This window comes from Phoxinus phoxinus (assembly GCF_949152265.1).
Source record: "Phoxinus phoxinus genome assembly, chromosome: 8".
Classification (NCBI taxonomy): Eukaryota; Metazoa; Chordata; class Actinopteri; order Cypriniformes; family Leuciscidae; genus Phoxinus; species Phoxinus phoxinus.
In genome coordinates this window covers 3214905-3235470 of record NC_136883.1, presented here as the reverse complement: position 1 = coordinate 3235470, position 20566 = coordinate 3214905, and the positions used below count along the sequence as shown (strand labels likewise).

The 20566-nt window shown below is 41.5% G+C and overlaps 1 protein-coding gene across 1 annotated transcript in view; it reads right to left on the bottom strand.

Moving 5' to 3' along the window:
• Positions 1-14338: 14338 nt before the first annotated feature.
• The window catches only part of ets1 (v-ets avian erythroblastosis virus E26 oncogene homolog 1), a 46615-nt gene continuing 40387 nt past the window's right edge, over positions 14339-20566 (bottom strand). Inside the window, exons 10-12 of the mRNA XM_079621220.1 lie at positions 19029-19090; positions 18332-18477; positions 14339-17169 (exon numbers count right to left, since the gene is read on the bottom strand). Of these exons, the coding sequence (XP_079477346.1) occupies positions 16954-17169; positions 18332-18477; positions 19029-19090 (424 nt within the window). The 3' untranslated portion in view covers positions 14339-16953. The remainder of the gene's footprint in view (positions 17170-18331; positions 18478-19028; positions 19091-20566) is intronic.

Genomic DNA, 20566 nt, shown 5'->3' with positions numbered 1-20566 from the left:
TGCCAACATCTTTGTCTTCTTTTAACAAAAATGCAGGCTCTTTAAACGAAATTAAATTAATCACCTCCTTTAAATGAGTGTGCTACCTCGTAAGATGGCTTCTGCGATATCTGCTTTGGAATGAGATGATGGTGGTTTGAGCCTAACAGAGAATCTGATGAGTTCATGAGAAGTGAGTTAAGATGATTCATTATGGAAAATGTCAAAGTGGCTAGTACTATTTTTCCTCCCTCATATCTTTATCTTGCTTTGCTCATGTTTTACTTGATGGGGCTGATTTTTTTTCTTTTTTTTTTGGTACTAGTCACTATTTTTGTCTGCATTTCTTTTCTATAAATAGCCAGATGTGGGCAGCCTAAGAGGAGTACATGATTTGAGCTGCACATTTGAGATGAGAACATAAATGTCAGCATTCACCACTGTTCACTGCCCACCGCAACAGAAACCGGCAGGTCAGACCGCTAACGTGCATACTGAGTAAGATTAACATTACCATACCACAGATCTAATGAGATAAGTTATTTGCTGATTTAAAGAAAAAAATAAAAGCGAAGTAAAGCCTATGAATTAAGGAGAATATCTTCCTTGCATGTCAAGTTAATGTATAGAGGAAGCACAGTCAGCTCACTGGTCAATAAATCAGATCTAGATCAATTGTTATGGCATAAGTGCTCAGGGTTTAACAGGAAGGAGGCTCAAATAAGATGACATGTGCCTAAACTGGACCAGCATTATTTATATACTGTACACTGCTTTCTTTTGACATATAGCGCAACAACTGGTTGTAAAAGTTAAACACCATTGATTTTCTCCATTAAATAAGTTGGTTAAACTTTATTTTGATGGTCCACTTTAGACATTCAACAACAACAATTCTTGCAACTATACTACAAAGTGACTTATAGTTGTCACAGTGTCTGGTGGTTCCCTGGGTTTAACATTAGAGGTCTCAGTTTTCACGGTGTCTAGGCATTTTCACTACATTTCCCATAATCCTGTCTGTCACTAATTGTTAATTCCCTTCAGCTGTTTCACGTCACCTTGTTTGCACTTGTGTATATATACCCTGTCTGTTTCAGTGTTTGTCACGGAGTCCTTGTATCTTGTCCCCACACTTCCGTTCCTGTTGTTCGTGTCTATCTTGTATTGTTTGGATTGCCTTTGATTTCGACCCTTGCCTGGACTGTTGTGAGTACGGATTACCCTTTTAATAAAATACTGCACTTGGATCTTCTCGTCTTGTGTGTGATCGTGACAGAAGGACTCCGTCACAACAAGATCCAGCAGTATGGATTTTTGTGGGTTTTCCTCAACCACAAGGTCAGAGAGGAGGCAGCAGAGGGGGAATTCGCAAGCTGGAGAGGTTCCGCCTCGTATGAACATTTTTCAGTGCTTTGAGTTATGGGCTCGGTTTACTGAGGAGACCATGGCGGTCAATTCCCCCGAGCCCACTTCCATCAGGCACGGACACTCATTTGAGGGAACCCACCTGGCCAAGTTTTCTGGGACCCGTGGAGGCCGCAGGGGAGGTAGTACTAGAGGCGACTTCCAGCACCACTCCACGCCTCAGTCTCTCCTCCATCCTGGGCCAGTGATGCTCGACCCAGAGCTCCCTTCACCGTGGTTCCTGTCCCGCCCAGAGCCTACTCCTCGCCATCAGAAGAGGAGGAGGAGGAGGAGGAGGAGGAGGAGGAGGAGGAGGACCTCCAGCCTCTCCAAAGACCCAGAGGCCGTGCCCGAGCAGGCCGCTGTCTTCCCAGAGGCCGTGACCGTGCAGCCCGCTGTTGTTCCGGAGACCGTTCTCGAGCAGGCCGCTGTGTACCTGAGAGCCGTGCCCGTACAGCCCGCTGTCGTCCCAGAGGCCGTGCCTGTGCAGCCCGCTGTCGTCCAAGAGGCCGTGCCTGTGCAGCCCGCTGTCGTCCCCGTGCAGTCCGCTGTCATCCAGGAGGCCGTGCCCGTGCAGCCCGCTGTCGTCCCCGTGCAGTCCGCTGTCATCCCGGAGGTCGTTCCCGTGCAGCCCGCTGTCGTCTCGGAACTGCCCACCATCAGTCCGGCCACAGCCAAGAGGGCGGTGTTCCTCTTTTACGCAGTAGCGGTTCTGCATGCATGGAGGAAGCACACGTCTGCCAAACCTGAGCTTCACGTCACGCCCGCCGAGCCTGAGCCGGTGCCCGTGTCTGTTGCAGAGCCGGTGCCCGTGTCTGTTGCAGTTCCTGAGCCGGTGGTGCCTGTTGCAGTTCCTGAGCCGGTGGTGCCTGTTGCAGTTCCTGAGCCGGTGGTGCCTGTTGCAGTTCCTGAGCCGGTGGTGCCTGTTGCAGTTCCTGAGCCGGTGGTGCCTGTTGCAGTTCCTGAGCCGGTGGTGCCTGTTGCAGTTCCTGAGCCGGTGGTGCCTGTTGCAGTTCCTGAGCCGGTGGTGCCTGTTGCAGTTCCTGAGCCGGTGGTGCCTGTTGCAGTTCCTGAGCCGGTGGTGCCTGTTGCAGTTCCTGAGCCGGTGGTGCCTGTTGCAGTTCCTGAGCCGGTGGTGCCTGTTGCAGTTCCTGAGCCGGTGGTGCCTGTTGCAGTTCCTGAGCCGGTGGTGCCTGTTGCAGTTCCTGAGCCGGTGGTGCCTGTTGCAGTTCCTGAGCCGGTGGTGCCTGTTGCAGTTCCTGAGCCGGTGGTGCCTGTTGCAGTTCCTGAGCCGGTGGTGCCTGTTGCAGTTCCTGAGCCGGTGGTGCCTGTTGCAGTTCCTGAGCCGGTGGTGCCTGTTGCAGTTCCTGAGCCGGTGGTGCCTGTTGCAGTTCCTGAGCCGGTGGTGCCTGTTGCAGTTCCTGAGCCGGTGGTGCCTGTTGCAGTTCCTGAGCCGGTGGTGCCTGTTGCAGTTCCTGAGCCGGTGGTGCCTGTTGCAGTTCCTGAGCCGGTGGTGCCTGTTGCAGTTCCTGAGCCGGTGGTGCCTGTTGCAGTTCCTGAGCCGGTGGTGCCTGTTGCAGTTCCTGAGCCGGTGGTGTCTGTTGCTGTTGTAGTTCCTGAGCCGGTGGTGTCTGTTGCTGTTGTAGTTCCTGAGCCGGTGGTGTCTGTTGCTGTTGTAGTTCCTGAGCCTGTGGTGTCTGTTGCTGTTCCAGTTCCTGAGTCAGGGTCTGTCTCTGTTCCGCCTTGGTCTTCACCACCATGGCCGCCCGAGTGGTCGGCTTCACCCTGGTCGTCTCCGCCGTGGCCGCCCGAGTGGTCGTCTTCACCCTGGTCCTCACCGCCGTGGCCGCCCGAGGGGTCTTCACCGCCGTGGCCGCCCGAGGGGTCTTCACCGCCGTGGCCGCCCGAGGGGTCTTCACCGCCGTGGCCGCCCGAGGGGTCTTCACCGCCGTGGCCGCCCGAGGGGTCTTCACCGCCGTGGCCGCCCGAGGGGTCTTCACCGCCGTGGCCGCCCTAAGGCTCTTCACCGCCGTGGCCGCCCGAGGGCTCTTCACCGCCGTGGCCGCCCGAGGGCTCTTCACCGCCGTGGCCGCCCGAGGGCTCTTCACCGCCGTGGCCGCCCGAGGGCTCTTCACCGCCGTGGCCGCCCGAGGGGTCTTCACCGCCGTGGCCGCTCGATGGACTGTCTGCTTCGCCCTGGCCGCCCGATGGATTGTCTGTTTCGCCCTGGCCGGCGCTTAAGCCGTTCCCCCTTGTTCCTGTTCCCCTCCATGGATCTGGTCCCCCATCCCACCCCCTGATCCTCCACCTTTCCTCCTCCCGCCTGGACTCTTGTTTTGTTTGTTTCTTGTGGTCTTGGAGCGTCTGGTAGCCGCTCCGTAGAGGGGAGGTTATGTCACAGTGTCTGGTGGTTCCCTGGGTTTAACATTAGAGGTCTCAGTTTTCACGGTGTCTAGGCATTTACACTACATTTCCCATAATCCTGTCTGTCACTAATTGTTAATTCCCTTCAGCTGTTTCACGTCACCTTGTTTGCACTTGTGTATATATACCCTGTCTGTTTCAGTGTTTGTCACGGAGTCCTTGTATCTTGTCCCCACACTTCCGTTCCTGTTGTTCGTGTCTATCTTGTATTGTTTGGATTGCCTTTGATTTCGACCCTTGCCTGGACTGTTGTGAGTACGGATTACCCTTTTAATAAAATACTGCACTTGGATCTTCTCGTCTTGTGTGTGATCGTGACAATAGTCAGCTGAATGTCTGTTGAGGAGCATCAACATAAAGTTAGCAGATATTAAGCAGAAAGTCTACTAATACTCTATGACTGCTAGTTGGCATGTAGTTGAAAAGTTACTCAAAAAATATGACAAATGGGAGGTAAGTTAAGCAATAAACGTGAAGGAGGTAAGTTACTCATAAAAGTAAGTTAAGCAATTTTCAACTTTTTTTTGTTACGCAAGATTCAACTCTTTTTAAAGCCAATTTAATGTAATTTAAAGGAGAACTTGGCAACTTTTTTAACTTAATAAAACTGTCTAGAAATCCTTTGGATGGTTAAACAGCCTGTTCTGGTAATGTTGGTGACTTTCCCCGCTCCCCCCAGCGTTCCCAGGCGGAAAACCAACCTTGCAACTTGAGGACTACCGTCCCGGCAAGATAGAAATTGGAAGTCTCGTGAGAACGAGAACGAGAACGAGCGAGAAACACGAACTGCTTTATGGTTGATAACAGAATACAAAATGTACATGTCAATGTTCTCTGATAATGTGTATGATGTATTTCCCACCTCGGTAGACATAGCTCACGATAAAGTTGGCTTGCTCCGATCATAACAAATGCACATGAGCAGCGGGAGAAAGGGGGAGGAGGCGCCGCAAGTGAGTTTTTTACGACAGTGTTGTGAAATATACGCCTCACACCTGTAGGGGGAGCTCGTGAGGAAAACATGCGACAACAAAAGTGAAAATCAGTGAAGAAATTACGAGTTGCCGAGTTCTGCTTTAAGTTGAAATGACTTAAACATTCAAGATGATTGTACTTAAAACTTTAAGCCAGCAACTTGTTTTAGTATTATTTGTTTGATGTATGCTATCTTATTTATAATCAATTATTTGTAGTTGTCATTACTGATTATATTACATGATTTACTTCTTCAATGTGTAGGTCATGATTTTGATAAAGTTACTTTTCTCCCTCTTTTAGATTTTCAAATATATTTTTGCATGGAATCATGTGTTTTTATCGTTCTCTAAGAAACTTGGTTAAGAAATCTTTATTATTTTTATCTTTATAACTGCTTATAAAGAAAATGGGTAAGCAGAATACTTATGAAAAAAAGTCTTCTAAAAAAAGCTGTTGAGCTTTTTTGGCATTTTAAAAATTAAGTTTTTCTTTCTAAGACCTTCTTTCAACTCACTGAAAGCACATTATAAAAGAGTTTTTATGTAGCGTAAAATCCACCTGTGGATTAACGTTTTTTTTTGCAGCATTATTTGTTTAGGAGGAATTGGATTATTTCTCATTACCCTAGTAAACAGAAAGTAAACTGGGTTGTTAATCTTTTTGAGGGATGTTTATGTCCCCCTTTTTTCCACCACAGAAAAAAAAAAAAAAGTTGCTTTTCCAGATGCCAGCATCCAATCCTCACAGAAGCTCTTGAAGGAAAACATGGAGCCACTGGTAATGGGAATCCATGCTGCTGCTCCATCTCTTGTGTGTTTGTTTTAGCCCACAGTGATCCACGAATCTAAGTTGTGAATATTTACGGTAAGTACCTGTTATTATTAGCCTTTGCAGCTGTTTATTTTCTCAGTACAGTTGAAAGTCATGCAGAGAAAAACTGCAAAAGCGACCACACATGAAAACTGTGTTTGATGGGTATTGAAGGGCAGTGAGACAATAGAGAGAGAGAGAGAGAGAGAGAGAGAGAGAGAGAGAGAGAGAGAGAGAGAGAGAGAGAGAGAGAGAGAGAGAGAGAGAGAGAGAGAGAGAGAGATGACCTTGGCCTCAGTGGCTGTAGATGTCGTGGGAGAGCACGCTTACTGCAGTAGTTTGGTGGTCTAGCAGCCCTCCCTAAACCCTTTCAAAACCACTTCAAACATGTATATATGAGGCAGCGAGACTCATCTTCATCCAACAACAGTATGAAGGCCCATCTTTATATGGCCTTGCAGTGTTTGTATTTTTTGACTGCACAAAAGTCAGTCACAGTTCCGGTGGAAGAGTGACCTCTGACCCGACGCATGACGTATTGATGAACGCGGAAGTGCAAAGAATAGAGCAAAACAAAACACCAGTCATGAATTAGAAGTCTAAAAGGAGAATTTTTAAGGAGAAAGAGCTTGAATTTGTGGCCCAGCCCTATTTGTTTAGCCATGAGGGAGTCTACTCTCACCTAAGCGTACGCTACTCCTATGTCGTCGGGTCAGAGGTCACTCTTCCGCTAGAATTAGACTTGCGTACGACCACTATCAGAAGCCAGTGATTATAGTATATAAAGTTATAAATATTGATATTTATTTTTATTAAACGCATCGCTTCACTTTAGAAGGCCTTAAAAAAAATACTATAAAACCTATTATTTTTTATGAATGGATGGATGCACTTTTTTGGCTTCAAAAACTCTTACACTGTGTCCTAACTACACGCGACGCCGCACGATAAAAGGAGTTGTTGTCCTAACCAGCCGAGACAACTCTAATCTAGAAATGGTTTCTATGTTTATGTGACGTCGCGCTTAGACAACAAACAAAGTGTAACAATGATAATCTCAGGCACTGTTTATGTGCTTTATTTTATGTTAAAAGTGTGTCATGTGACTTTGAATATCATTTAGTGCTCCAGCTTTGAGCTGTAAAAGCAACACTGGATAATTCACCTCAGATCTTGAAATTACACGAATGGAAACAAGAACTTTCAAACTGTGAAGAAACAAGTGTGTTATTTGACAAAGATTGTTTTAGTAACTCAGTATGTATTTGAATAATGTTTAAACAGTGTAATATTTGTGAATTTGATTATGTAGCTACTTTTCCATTTTCTTGCGAGTGCAGTCAAGATTACTCTCTGGTGCTGTGCACTCGCCGCAAGACTCCGCCCACACACTGTTCTGATTGGCTGTGGGTTTTGATTGATTTGTATGCATCTCGCATTGGCGTCGCGTCTAGTGTGGACAGACAAATTATTTGTCGCTGGATTTTAACACATTGCGTCTGGTTAGGACACGGTGTTAGCTCTGAACTTAACTTAACTATTAGCTCTTCTCACTTACTCCCATTATAAAGCTTGGAATAGCCCAGATATTTTTATAATATAACTCTGATTGTGTTTGGCTGAAAGAAGAAAGCCATACGTGTACACCTAGGATAACTTGAGGGTGAGTAAATTATGGGATAAATTAAATGTTGGGTCAAATAACCCTTTAATATGTAATTTATTCACTGTTATCCTCATACCGTTGAATCATTCATAAGGCCACGTAGCGTTTACATATGAATTTCCCACCATAAGCGTTTTCCCACAGTACTTACCATGTTTCCCCCATATTGGACGAAGCAGAGTCTGTGTTTGAATCATTCTAGGCCAAGTGTTACGTTTATCCAGATGCGTTTCCTATAAAACCTCTTAAACCTCATATTGGGATGAGAATCGGCGTTCGAGTCAGTACAAGCCCGGAGTCCATCAGGAGAATCCCAAGAACAGTTCTCCAGTGGGGGCCCTTGAAAAGTGGACCGTGCTGAAGGGAGGGGGCTCTCTCTGGAGAAACTGTGATTGGAAGCAGATGTTGGCCCGAGAAAGCCATGGAGGAGGTGGGGAGGTTTCGGAAAATTCTCAGGCCTGACTCTTCACTTTCTGGGCCCTGCCTCCGCCGGCCAATCGGAGGACATCAGCGGTTCATTTGAAGGGTGTTAGGAGCGTCCCGATTGGACGAGAGGCCAACCGTGGGCGCAGGGAGCAGATGTCCTGGGAAAGGCGTGCAAACTCCCAAACGAAGCGCAGTAAAAGAGAAGTGAAAACATTCAAACCTACAAGTGGACATGCAGCAGATTCTGTTCTCAGCCAGCTGCGCTTACATACACACACTTGTGCAAACATGCGCCTGGAATCACACACTGCGGCCAGCACAAATGGACTCGGACGTATATATCTGGCTCAGGGGGGAAAGAGGATGAGATAAAGTTGATGACAACATAAGCACGCTTTTCTCGCAAATACCAAATATCACATTATTGATGTGGGTTTTGCAGGTGCAGGCACTTGCCTTTTTATTACAATACCAGCATAATAAATGCATTCAGTGCACTTCATCACGAGCGCTGACATAATTGAAGCTTTTAGCACAGAAATGTCAGGTGTTGAATGCAGTGGAGATCGTCCGCTGACCCTCCGTCTGCCTTTTCGGCCCCTGTCGGCTTTGCCCCAACAAACACACTCACTTTTCATTGTACCTGTCTACTGGTTTATAAGCTGCCATGCCTTCTGAAACAAAAATCAATCAGCATTCCTGATGGAAAGTCCACATTACCATCTGAAGACATCTCCATTTCCCGTCTCGAATGGCAGGTCCGCAGCTTTTGGCCCCTCATGAATACGCGGCGGCCCCGGCGAGGGAGCTTTCATCTGGGCAGGGACACGAGGAGGTTGTGGAGGTGTCTTTGTGAGTCGGTAGCACATTACGGGGGACCTGGACTAGGACAAGAGTAATAAAAATGCAAATTGCAGGCAAAGCGTGTGCGGCCCGAGCCCCGACCCCCCGACACACTCATAATACACTCCCCACCTGTGGCTAAATCTGGGTCAGGACGTCTTCACTCGGATGTAGACACTGAGACGTGAGAGAGAGTGTATGACGCCGCATGAATGAAATGACATTTATGAGGGTCTTTGATGTTTCCTATTGAATCATATTCAACAGTAAATACAAATTGGGTTCACATGAGTAGATTAACCATTGAATGCCCAGACTTTTTGTTTTCTTTTGTTTTTCTTTATATTTGTTTGTACTGTATGTATGTGATTTGTACCAGGGATGTCTTAATTTGATTTATTTGTATAAAAAAAGAATTGAATGAATAAATAACTTTGTCAGTACAAATTGGGGTTATGATAGTACAATTAAAGTATGTATTATGAACATAAATGAGTAGATTTTAGTTTGGTTTATTTTTCATTTATTTAGTTTTATATTTATTTAGGTTATTTTATTTATTGCAGAGATGTCTTCATTAGATTTATTTGCATATTTAAAGAACGTACATCTAATAATGATAAATACATAAATAAATATTTTTATAAATGATTTATTTATTTTCTACCTGAGAGGTCTTAATTAAAATAATATGTTTATTTGTAAACATGAATGAACGAATGAATGAATGAATGTATGAATGAATGAATGAATGAATGATGAATGGTTTATTTACCAGACATTGCTTAATTAGAATAATTTGTACTTTATTAATCTGTTGTAAGATGCAAATATTGATATATTAACGTGTTTTGATCATCTGTCATTTTAGCGTCGTCCACTTGTGATCCAATCGATCAAAACACATCTTAATACCAGGTGTAAACAGGGCGGAAATTGCTCGGTGCAACTTAAATTAAATAATTAAATACAACTATTAAATAATAGTTATTTAACACACTGAATGAATGAAATGACATTTATTAGGTCTTTATTGTTTCCAATTTAAACGTAAAGTACAAATTAGGTTCACAACGGAATAACTAGTACATTTATTGTGAAAATAAATAAGTACCGTAAATCAACAGTAATACATATATAATTCCCATGTTATATTAAAATAGTCTGCTGTTTACATATTTAATGTTAAATCAAGCACCTTTATACCTCGGCATTCAGTAGGCTAAATGGATTAAAATAAACATAATAATTTGCAAGCGGATCATGAGTCATCGCAGAAACCATGAGAATAGAGATAGATCAGACACTGATAGTCCGATAGGCTCAGTTATGGGGCTGTAATGAAGTCCCAAGACAGTGTTACTGATCCCTGGTAATATTGACCCGGACCAGATTTGACCGTTCAGGACAATGAGCCCAGAATAGAATACAGTGTTATGAAGAGGACATTGGGGAACCAGGAACGGGCTCGTATTTCACAAGCTCTGGCGTAATGGAAGCACTGAGAGGAGCTTAACATGCGTCACGAGGGCCATCTCTCTCTCCAGCTCCTCACGGGGGGATACATGGCACTTTTGAGAGCTAATTGATCACAGTCAGATCAGCTTTTGGAGCACAGATAGCCTCATCACCACTGACGGGACCAGACGGATCTGACATGGAAATCACACAGCAGTTCAGTCAGATGCTATTCAATATATGATAACGTTTTCTGATGTTAAAGTAATTGACAAAGAAGCGTTATCATAGAATGATTACATGGACGATTTTTGTCAGTTCGGGTTATAAACGTTACAATACGATTCACATGCTAATTTAGATGCCTTTATGCAGTGTGTTTATCATGACCAGCTCATAAGAGGAAAATAAACGTAAGTAAAATGTATGTAAACAGAGATGTTATTATAAAGGGGCTCTGGTGGTATACATATGCATCACGGCACTGCACAATGCATGCAAGGTATTTTTGAATCTGATTGAGAAGATTGTCGTATTTAAGCATGAACTGTAGATTGGATTATTTCAGGTCTACAACACCTCTTTCAAAACCGATCAAAATTGAATTCAGATCAAGCTATATTGGATGTGTTAAGGTGCTGACATGAAGGCTTTGTTTTCTTGTTGAGCCATCAATCCAATTATAAACTGATTATTTGGGATGCATGCATGATAGTCCACTTTAGACATTTTACTAAGTCGAAATAACTTTGCAACTACGTCAACTTATTCTACTAACCCTAACCCTAACCCTAACCTGCAGTCTACTAATAGTCCAGTGAAAGTTAGTTGACATGTAGTTGGAAAGTTACCTTATGGTCACACTTTAGATTAGGTCCACTTTAGGTCCAATTCTCACTATTAACTAACTATTAACTACAACTTTTGCATCAATAAACTCCTAATGACTGCTTATTAACAGTTAGTAAGGTAGTTGTCAAGTTTTGGTATTGGGTATGATTAAGGGATGTAGAATATGATCATGCATTATAAGGCATTAATATGGGCTTTATACTGTACGTGATAATAAACAGCCAATATCCTATAGCAATATGCATGCTAATAAGCAACTAGTTATTAGTGAAAATTGGACCCATAATAAAGTGTTATTGACATCACATACACACTTAAAGTGTACTTTGGGTGTTTTCTTTCCACTGATAAAGACAAGTTGTGAAAGCAAAATGAACCAAACGTGTTCTGTCTCTACTTTTGTCTGTTCTTCATTCTCTTAATATCTTGTCATGTCCACAATTGACCACACAAAAGTACACAATGTTCAAGGTCTGTGTGTTATAGAGATCATCCAGCACGTTTGCAGGTGGTTCCTCTCTTACCTTCACCTTTGTCTACTTCAGATCCGCACACAACTGTGATCACACACGTCACCAAACACACACCAGCACATAATCAATCTGATTCTGCTCAAATAATCTCCTTCAATAGTTACCTTAAATATGCATATAATTATAAATATGACGTGAAGTTGAGGATCTTCATGAGATTGTTTGGGAAGCGTATGTTTTGGTTTTTGGTTGTTTTGCACTATGCAGTAGAAAAATGTTGAACATGGTTGTCAGGTTACACAAACACTGTGTCTGTGGGTTTGAAGGCACCTACAGTTGGGGATTTCAAAGGGGTAATTTTCATATCTGACTGAGGTAATTTTCCATTACGGTTAAGTGAAAAAAAAAACGAAAGAAAGGTAGAGAAAGATAGACCAAAAAAAAAAAAAATCTTTGCAAGTGCAAAAGTGTTATGAGTGGTGAAGTTAGGTGATGTCCTGCCTGCATGCTGTTGAAGAATTTCTGTCTCTTTCTAGCGCACACACACACACACACACACACGGGAGATGGAGAAGTGTGTGGAGTTTGAACACAAATATTTATGCTAAAGTCTATGGCTGGCCTCAGCTGTCTCCTGTATCCATCAGATTAGAAGCAGACTAACACGTCACAATGTCACCTGAAATAACTCAAAAACTCAAAGTAATAGCGAGTTTTTACAGCATCAGCAGAACCAAACAGAATAGCAAATAAATAAGGACTATTTGGTTTCACTTTATTTTGATGGTCCCTTTAAACACATTCTGTTGACTATAAGTAGCGTTGCACCCACATGTCTATTAACTCTCATTAGAGTGTTAATCGACTCTCGACTGTCAGTTAGGGTTAGGGTTAGTAGATTCAGTTTATATGTACTTGTAAAGTTATTTAGTTGAATGTCTGTTGAGGAGCCTCAAAATAAAGTGTTAGCAGATATTAAGCAGTCTACTAATACTCTAATCTGAGTTGGTTGACATGTAGTTGCAAAGTTACTTATAGTCAACAGAATGTTTAAAAGGGACCATCAAAATAAAGTGTTACTGATTACACTTTATTTCAATAGTCCACTTTAGAGATTCTACTATAAGTAACGTTGCAACATGTAGACTAATTATCATTAGAGTATTAGTACACTGTTAGTTTAGGGATTGGGTTAGACTAAGTTGACATGTAGTTGCAAAGTGACTCCTCAAAGTCTATTGAGGAGTTAAAAATAAAGTGTTAGTAGATATTAACTTAAGCAGAAAGTCTAATACTTTAATGAGGGTTTGTTGACATGTAGTTGCAAAGTCAGAATGTCTGAAGTTGACCATCAAAATAAAGTGTTTTTTTTCAGTCAGAAATTCAGCAGCACTTCCATACACCACACTTTCCAATTATATGCCTGCATATAGTCTAAGGTTTTTACAGTGAGGTTTACATATGGGAATATTTCAAATTATTTTTTTATTCCTGAAAATATGGTAAATTATCAAAAATCTCTGTTCACCGTTTTATCCGGATTTCTGTTCTACAAATGTATGCATATTTAATTAGACAATACCTAATTTGCATATTCAAACATATTTAAACTTGTAATACAAAACAATTGTCAGTAACACTTTATTTTAGGATGACGTATAGTTACATGTTATACATTTACTTACTAGAGTAATAACAGTAACTATAAGCCAAACCCTAACCGTAACTCTATGGTAAGAACATGTAGTTCATTAATATTACCCAGTACTTATTTGAGTAAGTACAGTGTAACTATGTCACCTTAAAACAAAGAGTAACCTAATTGTCTTGTTTAATCAACTGGAAAAAGCATGTTTTTTGTTTCATTCCCAGATGTGAAGGACAGAAACTACATCTACACAGAGTATACCGGAATATGATGCATCTCTAAATAGAAAATGCTGAATATCTGACCAGCATGACGGACTAAGAAAAGTCTCAACTCAGAACATTTCTGAAAAAGCCATGGTCTAGTGCACACACGATAACTGTAAAATCACTTCTTGACCTGTGCTCTGATTATGCACACACTGACTCGTTCTTTCCACCGTACAGAGACTGAGGTGAATCCCCTGACATTTATGTGAACAATACAAATTATAATCAGCATAATCCGTTGAAACATTAGCATGCATGTTTATGGTCTAGGTAGTATTTTGTTCAGTCACATGATGCATGGCCCAGAAATACAAAATATTTCTTAATTTTATGTCAACGTTTCTTTGCTTTGCATTGTTCGAAATGTTAAAACTCCCTAATATGCTTTATTTCTAAGATTTTGTCGCCTCTTTTTTGTAGTTTTTAAGTGTTTTTTTTTGCTTTGGCAATATGTAACCCATATTTATTCAGTCAAGAAAGCTTCTTTGGATCTTAATGGAGATAAGGAGATAAGACGGCCCTTGACATTTGACAAGTATACTGTACATTGTACCTTGAGAATAGACTCATTGCACCGGCTTCAGTTCTTATGTCGGTGGGCTTTATTTAGGGTCTTCATTGCACACACGATCAACCACATGAAGATATTCCCTGTCCTCTTCCTCAGAAGAGATCGTAGGTCATTAAAAAGCCCTGTATGACAGCCAAAGATGCAGCACGCAACTCTTGAGTGTGAGAATCAAAGGTATAGCCTGTCTTTCCGTGATGTGAAGTTTTGCTTGATGAAAAACGGCAGCTGCGGTATGTATGATGATTAGCAATGAAAGAAAGGAGCTGCTCATTTAACCAAAGATTCATAATAAACGAAACCACAAATCTGCCGCAAAGCCTGCAGAGTGCTGCAGAGAGAGAGAGAGAGAGAGAGAGAGAGAGAGAGAGAGAGAGAGAGAGAGAGAGAGAGAGAGAGTGTGTGTTAGCAACTTCATACCTGTGTGTGTGAGAGTTATCGGTTGATATGGGTGTGTCTTCCTTCGTGCTATTTTTGATTCAGCATCATTGCAAAAATATTAATTTTGGAATGAATAACGAAGCAGCACACGGATCATTTTCTCCACATATATTTTTAATAACATAACAAATTTAAAGTACAATAAGAAATAGAAGCTACTGTATATAAAACTCTCCAGCGGAACATAATGATGGGCCAGCATCAGCCTTATCTATACAGAACTGTATAAGCAGACAGGTCTTTAAATTCCTTAAATTCAACTTTTCTTCTTTTTTTTTCTCTTTATTTTTTTTCATATAAAAGAAAAAAGAAATCGCTACATTTGGTCCTGCGCTACTTTTTTTATTTATTTTTTCACGAAAGCACCAGCTGTCTGCATCTCATATCTCAAAGTTTATAAAATATAAATTATTGAAAAATATCAAAATGTTTGTGAACTAAATACATTAAAATTCTCATTTTAACAAAAAAAAATACAGAAATATAAAATATACAAAATAAGGCAAAATTGTGGGGAAATAAAAACAACACTCAGTATGTATGCATCTGTCAAAAGAGTTGATCTTCACACAAATGCATCACTTTTTTTTACAATCAGGACAAAGACTGCATTATTATCTGAACCTTATTAAAATAAGACTCGTTTCCGTGGAACATGTCGCTGGCTTTCGGTGTGGTTTAAGAATATGTCAGGTAGCATCACTGTGGGCTTTAACACAAAGCACGCTTTCTTCTGTCAGAACATGTTCTCTTCTTATTTCACGTTCAGGTGATGCACCAGTTTTTGTTGCTGTTCATGGTAAGGACGGTGTGTCTAAAACCAGCTTAAATTCTGAGCTCGGAGCGTGTGAATGTGGTTTATTTTTCAATCTAGCAATTTTATGAAATGTTATCTGTAAAAATAGACAATTCCAAATCTCCACCAGTCAGGATGGGTAGCATCTGCCTCTGTAAACAATACGATTTGTTTTCTTAGAAGAACCTTCTTAACTTTGGCTTTTCCCACAAGGTCTTGTGTACGAGACGAGACCCTTCCCACACAGTGAAGCAGTCGAAATGCTGCGGCATAAAATCCCTCTACTTAGCCTTTTAAAGTACAGAAAAAACTGGTACTTTGCATTTCAGTGTCAAGTTTGCACATTTTATGTTCAATTTCTCCAAATAACTACATTTAAAGTACATTTTTCATTTCAAGGACACTGCAATGTAACTCTGGCTTAAGTCCCAACCAGCGATGACTAAAACAGTTCAATGACTATAATACTGCATTTAAATACCTTTAAAAACCATTACGAAACGTATCTTGTGATATTTGGTAGCCAGTCGTAGCACACTCAATCATCTTTAAAGCTGCCGAAAGTATTAGCATGATCTGGTGGTCCATCTATCGTAACATTATATCAGCCACTACCAGTAACAGACACTTTCACAAACCATCTGGAAAATAAAACACCACCCCAAAAGATCTTTCGTTGCCGCTGCGAAATCCATCTCACGTACTTTGACGATCCAGATGCATGCTGAAGTGTGCACTTTTCAACATGGCTAAAGCGCACAAGACCGTTCTCAAGGTTAAAACACCTCGCGTGGCGCGTTCTCAAAAGTCTCGGGTTTATGGCTTTCGGTTCAGTCTAGCACTGCCAGCAAACCGTTTGAATGACATTTCAGTTGTCACCTTCCGACGCACGTTACCTCGAGAAAACACAGTAAGTTCATAAACACGGTGTGCTATATTAAGGCAAGACTTTATGAAAAATGATTCACGTACAAACAAAGCCAAGGCAAGAAATGTCTGATGTCTTTTGTCCTAATACAAGTGATGGAACGCACACTCTTTCTCGCCACAAACGTGTGCGTGTGCTGCGACTGTCACCGTTGAGAAGCCAACGGCCGCTTTCATATGCGTCTCTCAGTTTGACTGAGCTGCGTCTCTTTCAACTGAAAAGGGCGAGACTCTGGTATCTATTTTGATCTGCTGATCAAAAACAGCGTTTTCAGCTATGGACATTGTGGTAAGAGCAACCCATATAACCGAACGTGACCTTAAAAGAAGCAGAGAGAATACCTAAGCACAGTTTCACTTCAATAAACCTTCATCTTCTGCATATGAAAATGTACACACACACACACACAAAAAAAAAAAAAAACGGTGCAATCTCTGTCCGGACAGCATCTCAATACGATTGGTCTCTCCACAAATTAATACTGACACATAGATCTTTAAGAAACAATAAAAACAATAAAAAAACAATTTGGTCCGGCTGAGAACTCACTTCCTCCTGGTGGGTATGCAAGGAGACAGAAACCGTAAGTAACTTAATTGGAAATATTTCTGCGATATTCCTCTTGTCTCTAATTTTGGCAATGCGTTTAATAACAGGAGCATTCAGTCCAAGAAATGTCCATCTCTTTGTCTTCTGTTCCTTCCCGGTGTTTGTGCTACTGGGACACAACGGCAGTTCTACCTGAACTTAGAGCTTTCCCTTCCCCGCAGAACTATAAACAATATAGACGCACAAAGTCTACAGATTCTAAACTTTGGTAAATGTTTTGATGCTTCCTTTTTTGTCCCGTGTGAGCTCAAAACAAGACTGGACCACGACTACGTGTTAAGATGGAATGTGATTGGACCCGAAAATGGACGACCCGTTTTTTGTTTTGTTTTCCAGGGTCTGTAAAGGACTTGTTCAGCCTCCCCCCCTTCCCAAACTTTACTCATCCGTGTCCGGCTTGACATCTAACATGGTGTGGAGCTCTTCGGGAGTGTATCCCAGGAGGCTTTTCAAGTCACACACGAAGCGGTAGACATAGCGCTTGCCGGACGTCTTGTGGATGATGTTTTTGTCATAGTAGTAGCGTAGACCACGACTCAACTTCTCGTAGTTCATCTTGGGCTTGTTTTTCCTCTTGCCCCATCTACGTGCCACCTAGAGGTCAAGGAGACACGGGTCAGGATCAGAAACCCACATAATAATAATTCGCTCCCTCATGAGATTCTATAGTGTGTGCAACGATGCGCTCTTGCAGTGCTGGTATAGTGATCGCATCAGATACACAGATAGACCAATAGTTGGTTTTCAACTGATAAATGGCCCTGTGAGGCAAGTCTCTGAAGAACAACAGTCCAAAACACACTTACATATTTAATATATGCATTTACTTAACTAGCTACAACTTTTTTGGTTATGTATTTTGGTAATATAAGCATAAAGAAACGTTTTAAGTCAACTACATTTTAATCATGACAACTCTCGGAATAGTTTTAGCATGCTATAGAATATGGCCATGTTAATGTATTTGGTCTCGGCGGAATAGACCTGCTACGCTGCTGTGGTTTGTTATTGCTATGCACTTGCTTCTGCTAATATATACACATATGCTGCTGTGAGCATGTAAGATTTGCTGCTGCTGCATGAACACACATAAATCCCGCAGAAGATCTAGGCAGGTGGAGCTGGGGAGGTGGAGGGGTTCAGAGAACCTCTGATAGCACACTGTAAGACTAACTTACAGCAAACACTGAACCAAACTATTTAAATGTTGAGCAAGCGATCTCATTGGCTGCAGGATCAGCAGAGGCCAATCAGTTTGTGCCGTGTAGTAATGATGTGATTGCTTGCAGACAGCATTCAAAGGATCCGCCTGCGTTTCATGACTGAACTAGATATTTCAACCAACTTTATTATTATATTTAGTACCATTGAGATACTATTATAGTTCTTATTCATATTTTGAAAGAGTATATACACATATATAAAAATATCTTATTTCAGGTTTGGTCATTTTTGTAGTGTTTGTCATTTTTTTAAGTTTTATTTTTGTTTAAATATGTCAGTTTTTAGTCATCGTTAAACTAAATGAAAATGTGAATTGCACTGCAGACAAGCTGAAATAAGTTGTGTGTTTTTTTTCAGTTACTATTTTTAATTATAATAGCCCTATTAAAAAAAAAAAGTTAACTTTAATCTGAGCAAAGCTAAAAATAAAATAAAATAAAAATCTATTTGAAATACTTTGAATTTTTCCCTTTATTTTTTTTGTGTCTATTCTTCCCCACCTATACAGAGCATGTTGACTATGACCCCTCACCTCATCAGGGTCGGAAAGCTTGAACTCCCAGCCGTCTCCGGTCCAGCTGATGAAGGACTGGCAGGATTTGTCCGTCAAGAGCTCCAACAGAAACTGCCAGAGTTGGATGGGTCCGCTGCCTGAATGGACAAACAACACCACGACGACTTAATACAATCCTATGGAGGATGTTCACAACAAAATGTCAATTGATCTCAAGTACCATACAGTTATGCATCATATGTCAAAAGCACCACATTATCAGCATTCTAGACTCTTCAGTTCTACTATTAGAAGTAGAACTGAATGCTAGTTCAGTTCTTAACTAGCATTAAGTACAAAAGAAATGTTAGATTTCAAATCAAGGTCCAAACAGAGTTTCACATGCCATTAGCTTGATGTCACGCTGCATGAAAACAGAGACCGGCGTGACACAATGGAGTATTGACTGGCTACTGCACCAGACCGCATGTCCTACTTGAGTTCGGGCTCTTTATGTGAAGTCCAAACCACTGACATCATTTGGATTTGCCCCAAGGCTACATATCTGGCGGATAAATGTGTTTGATCACGCAAGCCATGATGTATATGTCTGCATGTCGCCCGGGTGCATTGAAAGCACACATGTGTGTGATGTCTACATGTGTGTGAACGGCTGTGTGGGTGTGAGAGAGAGAAGCCCTTGGCGGCCATCTGCAAAACGAGAGGTTTTTCTCACAAGCTTTAACATTGCATTCGTCCCTAACTGTGATGGGGTCAACTTTAAAAACCTTAGCCTTTCTGCACGGTGACATATTTAATGAGACATTTGAAATATTGCAACCGTGCATCCTAATGCACTTAATTGTGAGAAGCGATTTAAGGACTAGCGTGAAACGTTTCTGTGGTCGCCTTGACCTATTGAGCGAGATCTATCCTGCAAGAGCTTCACAGCGTGTAGGCAGCAGCGGAGCAGCTCGTGTACCCGTCTAGATAAGTTTTGGCTTTTCTTCATCTTGTGGTTTGAGCACATAAAAATGAACTGTCACTTCATATCACACCTGCTGCAAAACAACAGCCAAGAGAAGAGAGACGCTAATCTCCTGCAAACATCAAGTCCTGCACTATATTAGCACCAGATTTTGACATTTATCAGCAGGCTATCAATAGTGGATATTTAACCGTGCATGCTTACATTCAGATTTGAACCCCATTCATTTATCAGTTTTCGGCAATTAAATATATATATATATATATATATATATATATATATATATATATATATATATATTATTTTTTTAATTATCATAGAGCAGCATTTTTAAAACTGGTGCATCCCCTAATTTCTATGCATCTTTTTTTGTAAATTAGGCTTATTTTACAAAAGTTTACACACAATTAAATGTCACATGTTTACCGGCGTAATTATTTTGGCGAACTGGGCGGAAAATCAAAGCAACGCACATGCAAAAATAAGTGGTGATAACAGCAGGCACAACTCATTCTTAGTGAATTCCCCACTGCATGTTACATCCGGCTAAAAATATCCTTGCCGATAATGCAATAAAACACTAATGCAATTCTGAAACAGATTCTCTCATCAACAATTCAACAGTTCATTCTAACCCTCTCCCTCTCTGTCTGCCTGCCTCTCTGTCTCCTAAACATATGAATGCACAAAATCACTCATCTGGATCAATGCAGTAATCTGTTTATGGAGGTAAATGCATTAAAACACATTCCATAAGCACAGCTACTGTAACACACCCTCACTAGACCCAAAGGAGCCGGGAACGGAAAGCAATCGGTCGGTCCTCTACATGCCTAAACCAAACCCTCAGACTGACAGAAATCCAGCGCTGACTTTCAGCAAAGCTTTGAAAGTACATTAAGGGACACTTCGCCTGAAGTGAGAGCGTGATTACGAGCAAAGGCAAGGATTTCACCAAGAAAACTACTTGGATCTAAAGCATTGGGCTTAAAGGGATAGTTCACACTAAAATAAATATTTGCGGGTGAATAATCATGTCGTTCAGAATATGTATGAGTTTCATTGAACACACTAAAATAAATATTTGCGGGTGAATAATCATGTCGTTCAGAATATGTATGAGTTTCATTGAACACAAAATAAGATGTTTAGGAAAATGTTCACGCTGCACTTTTTCATTCAATAAAAGTGAATAGTGAAGCAAAGTTCAACAAAAAGCACCATAAAAGTAGCAAAACACTTTTCAAAAAGGTTTCATTTGTTAACAAGCACTAACATTGCAAACG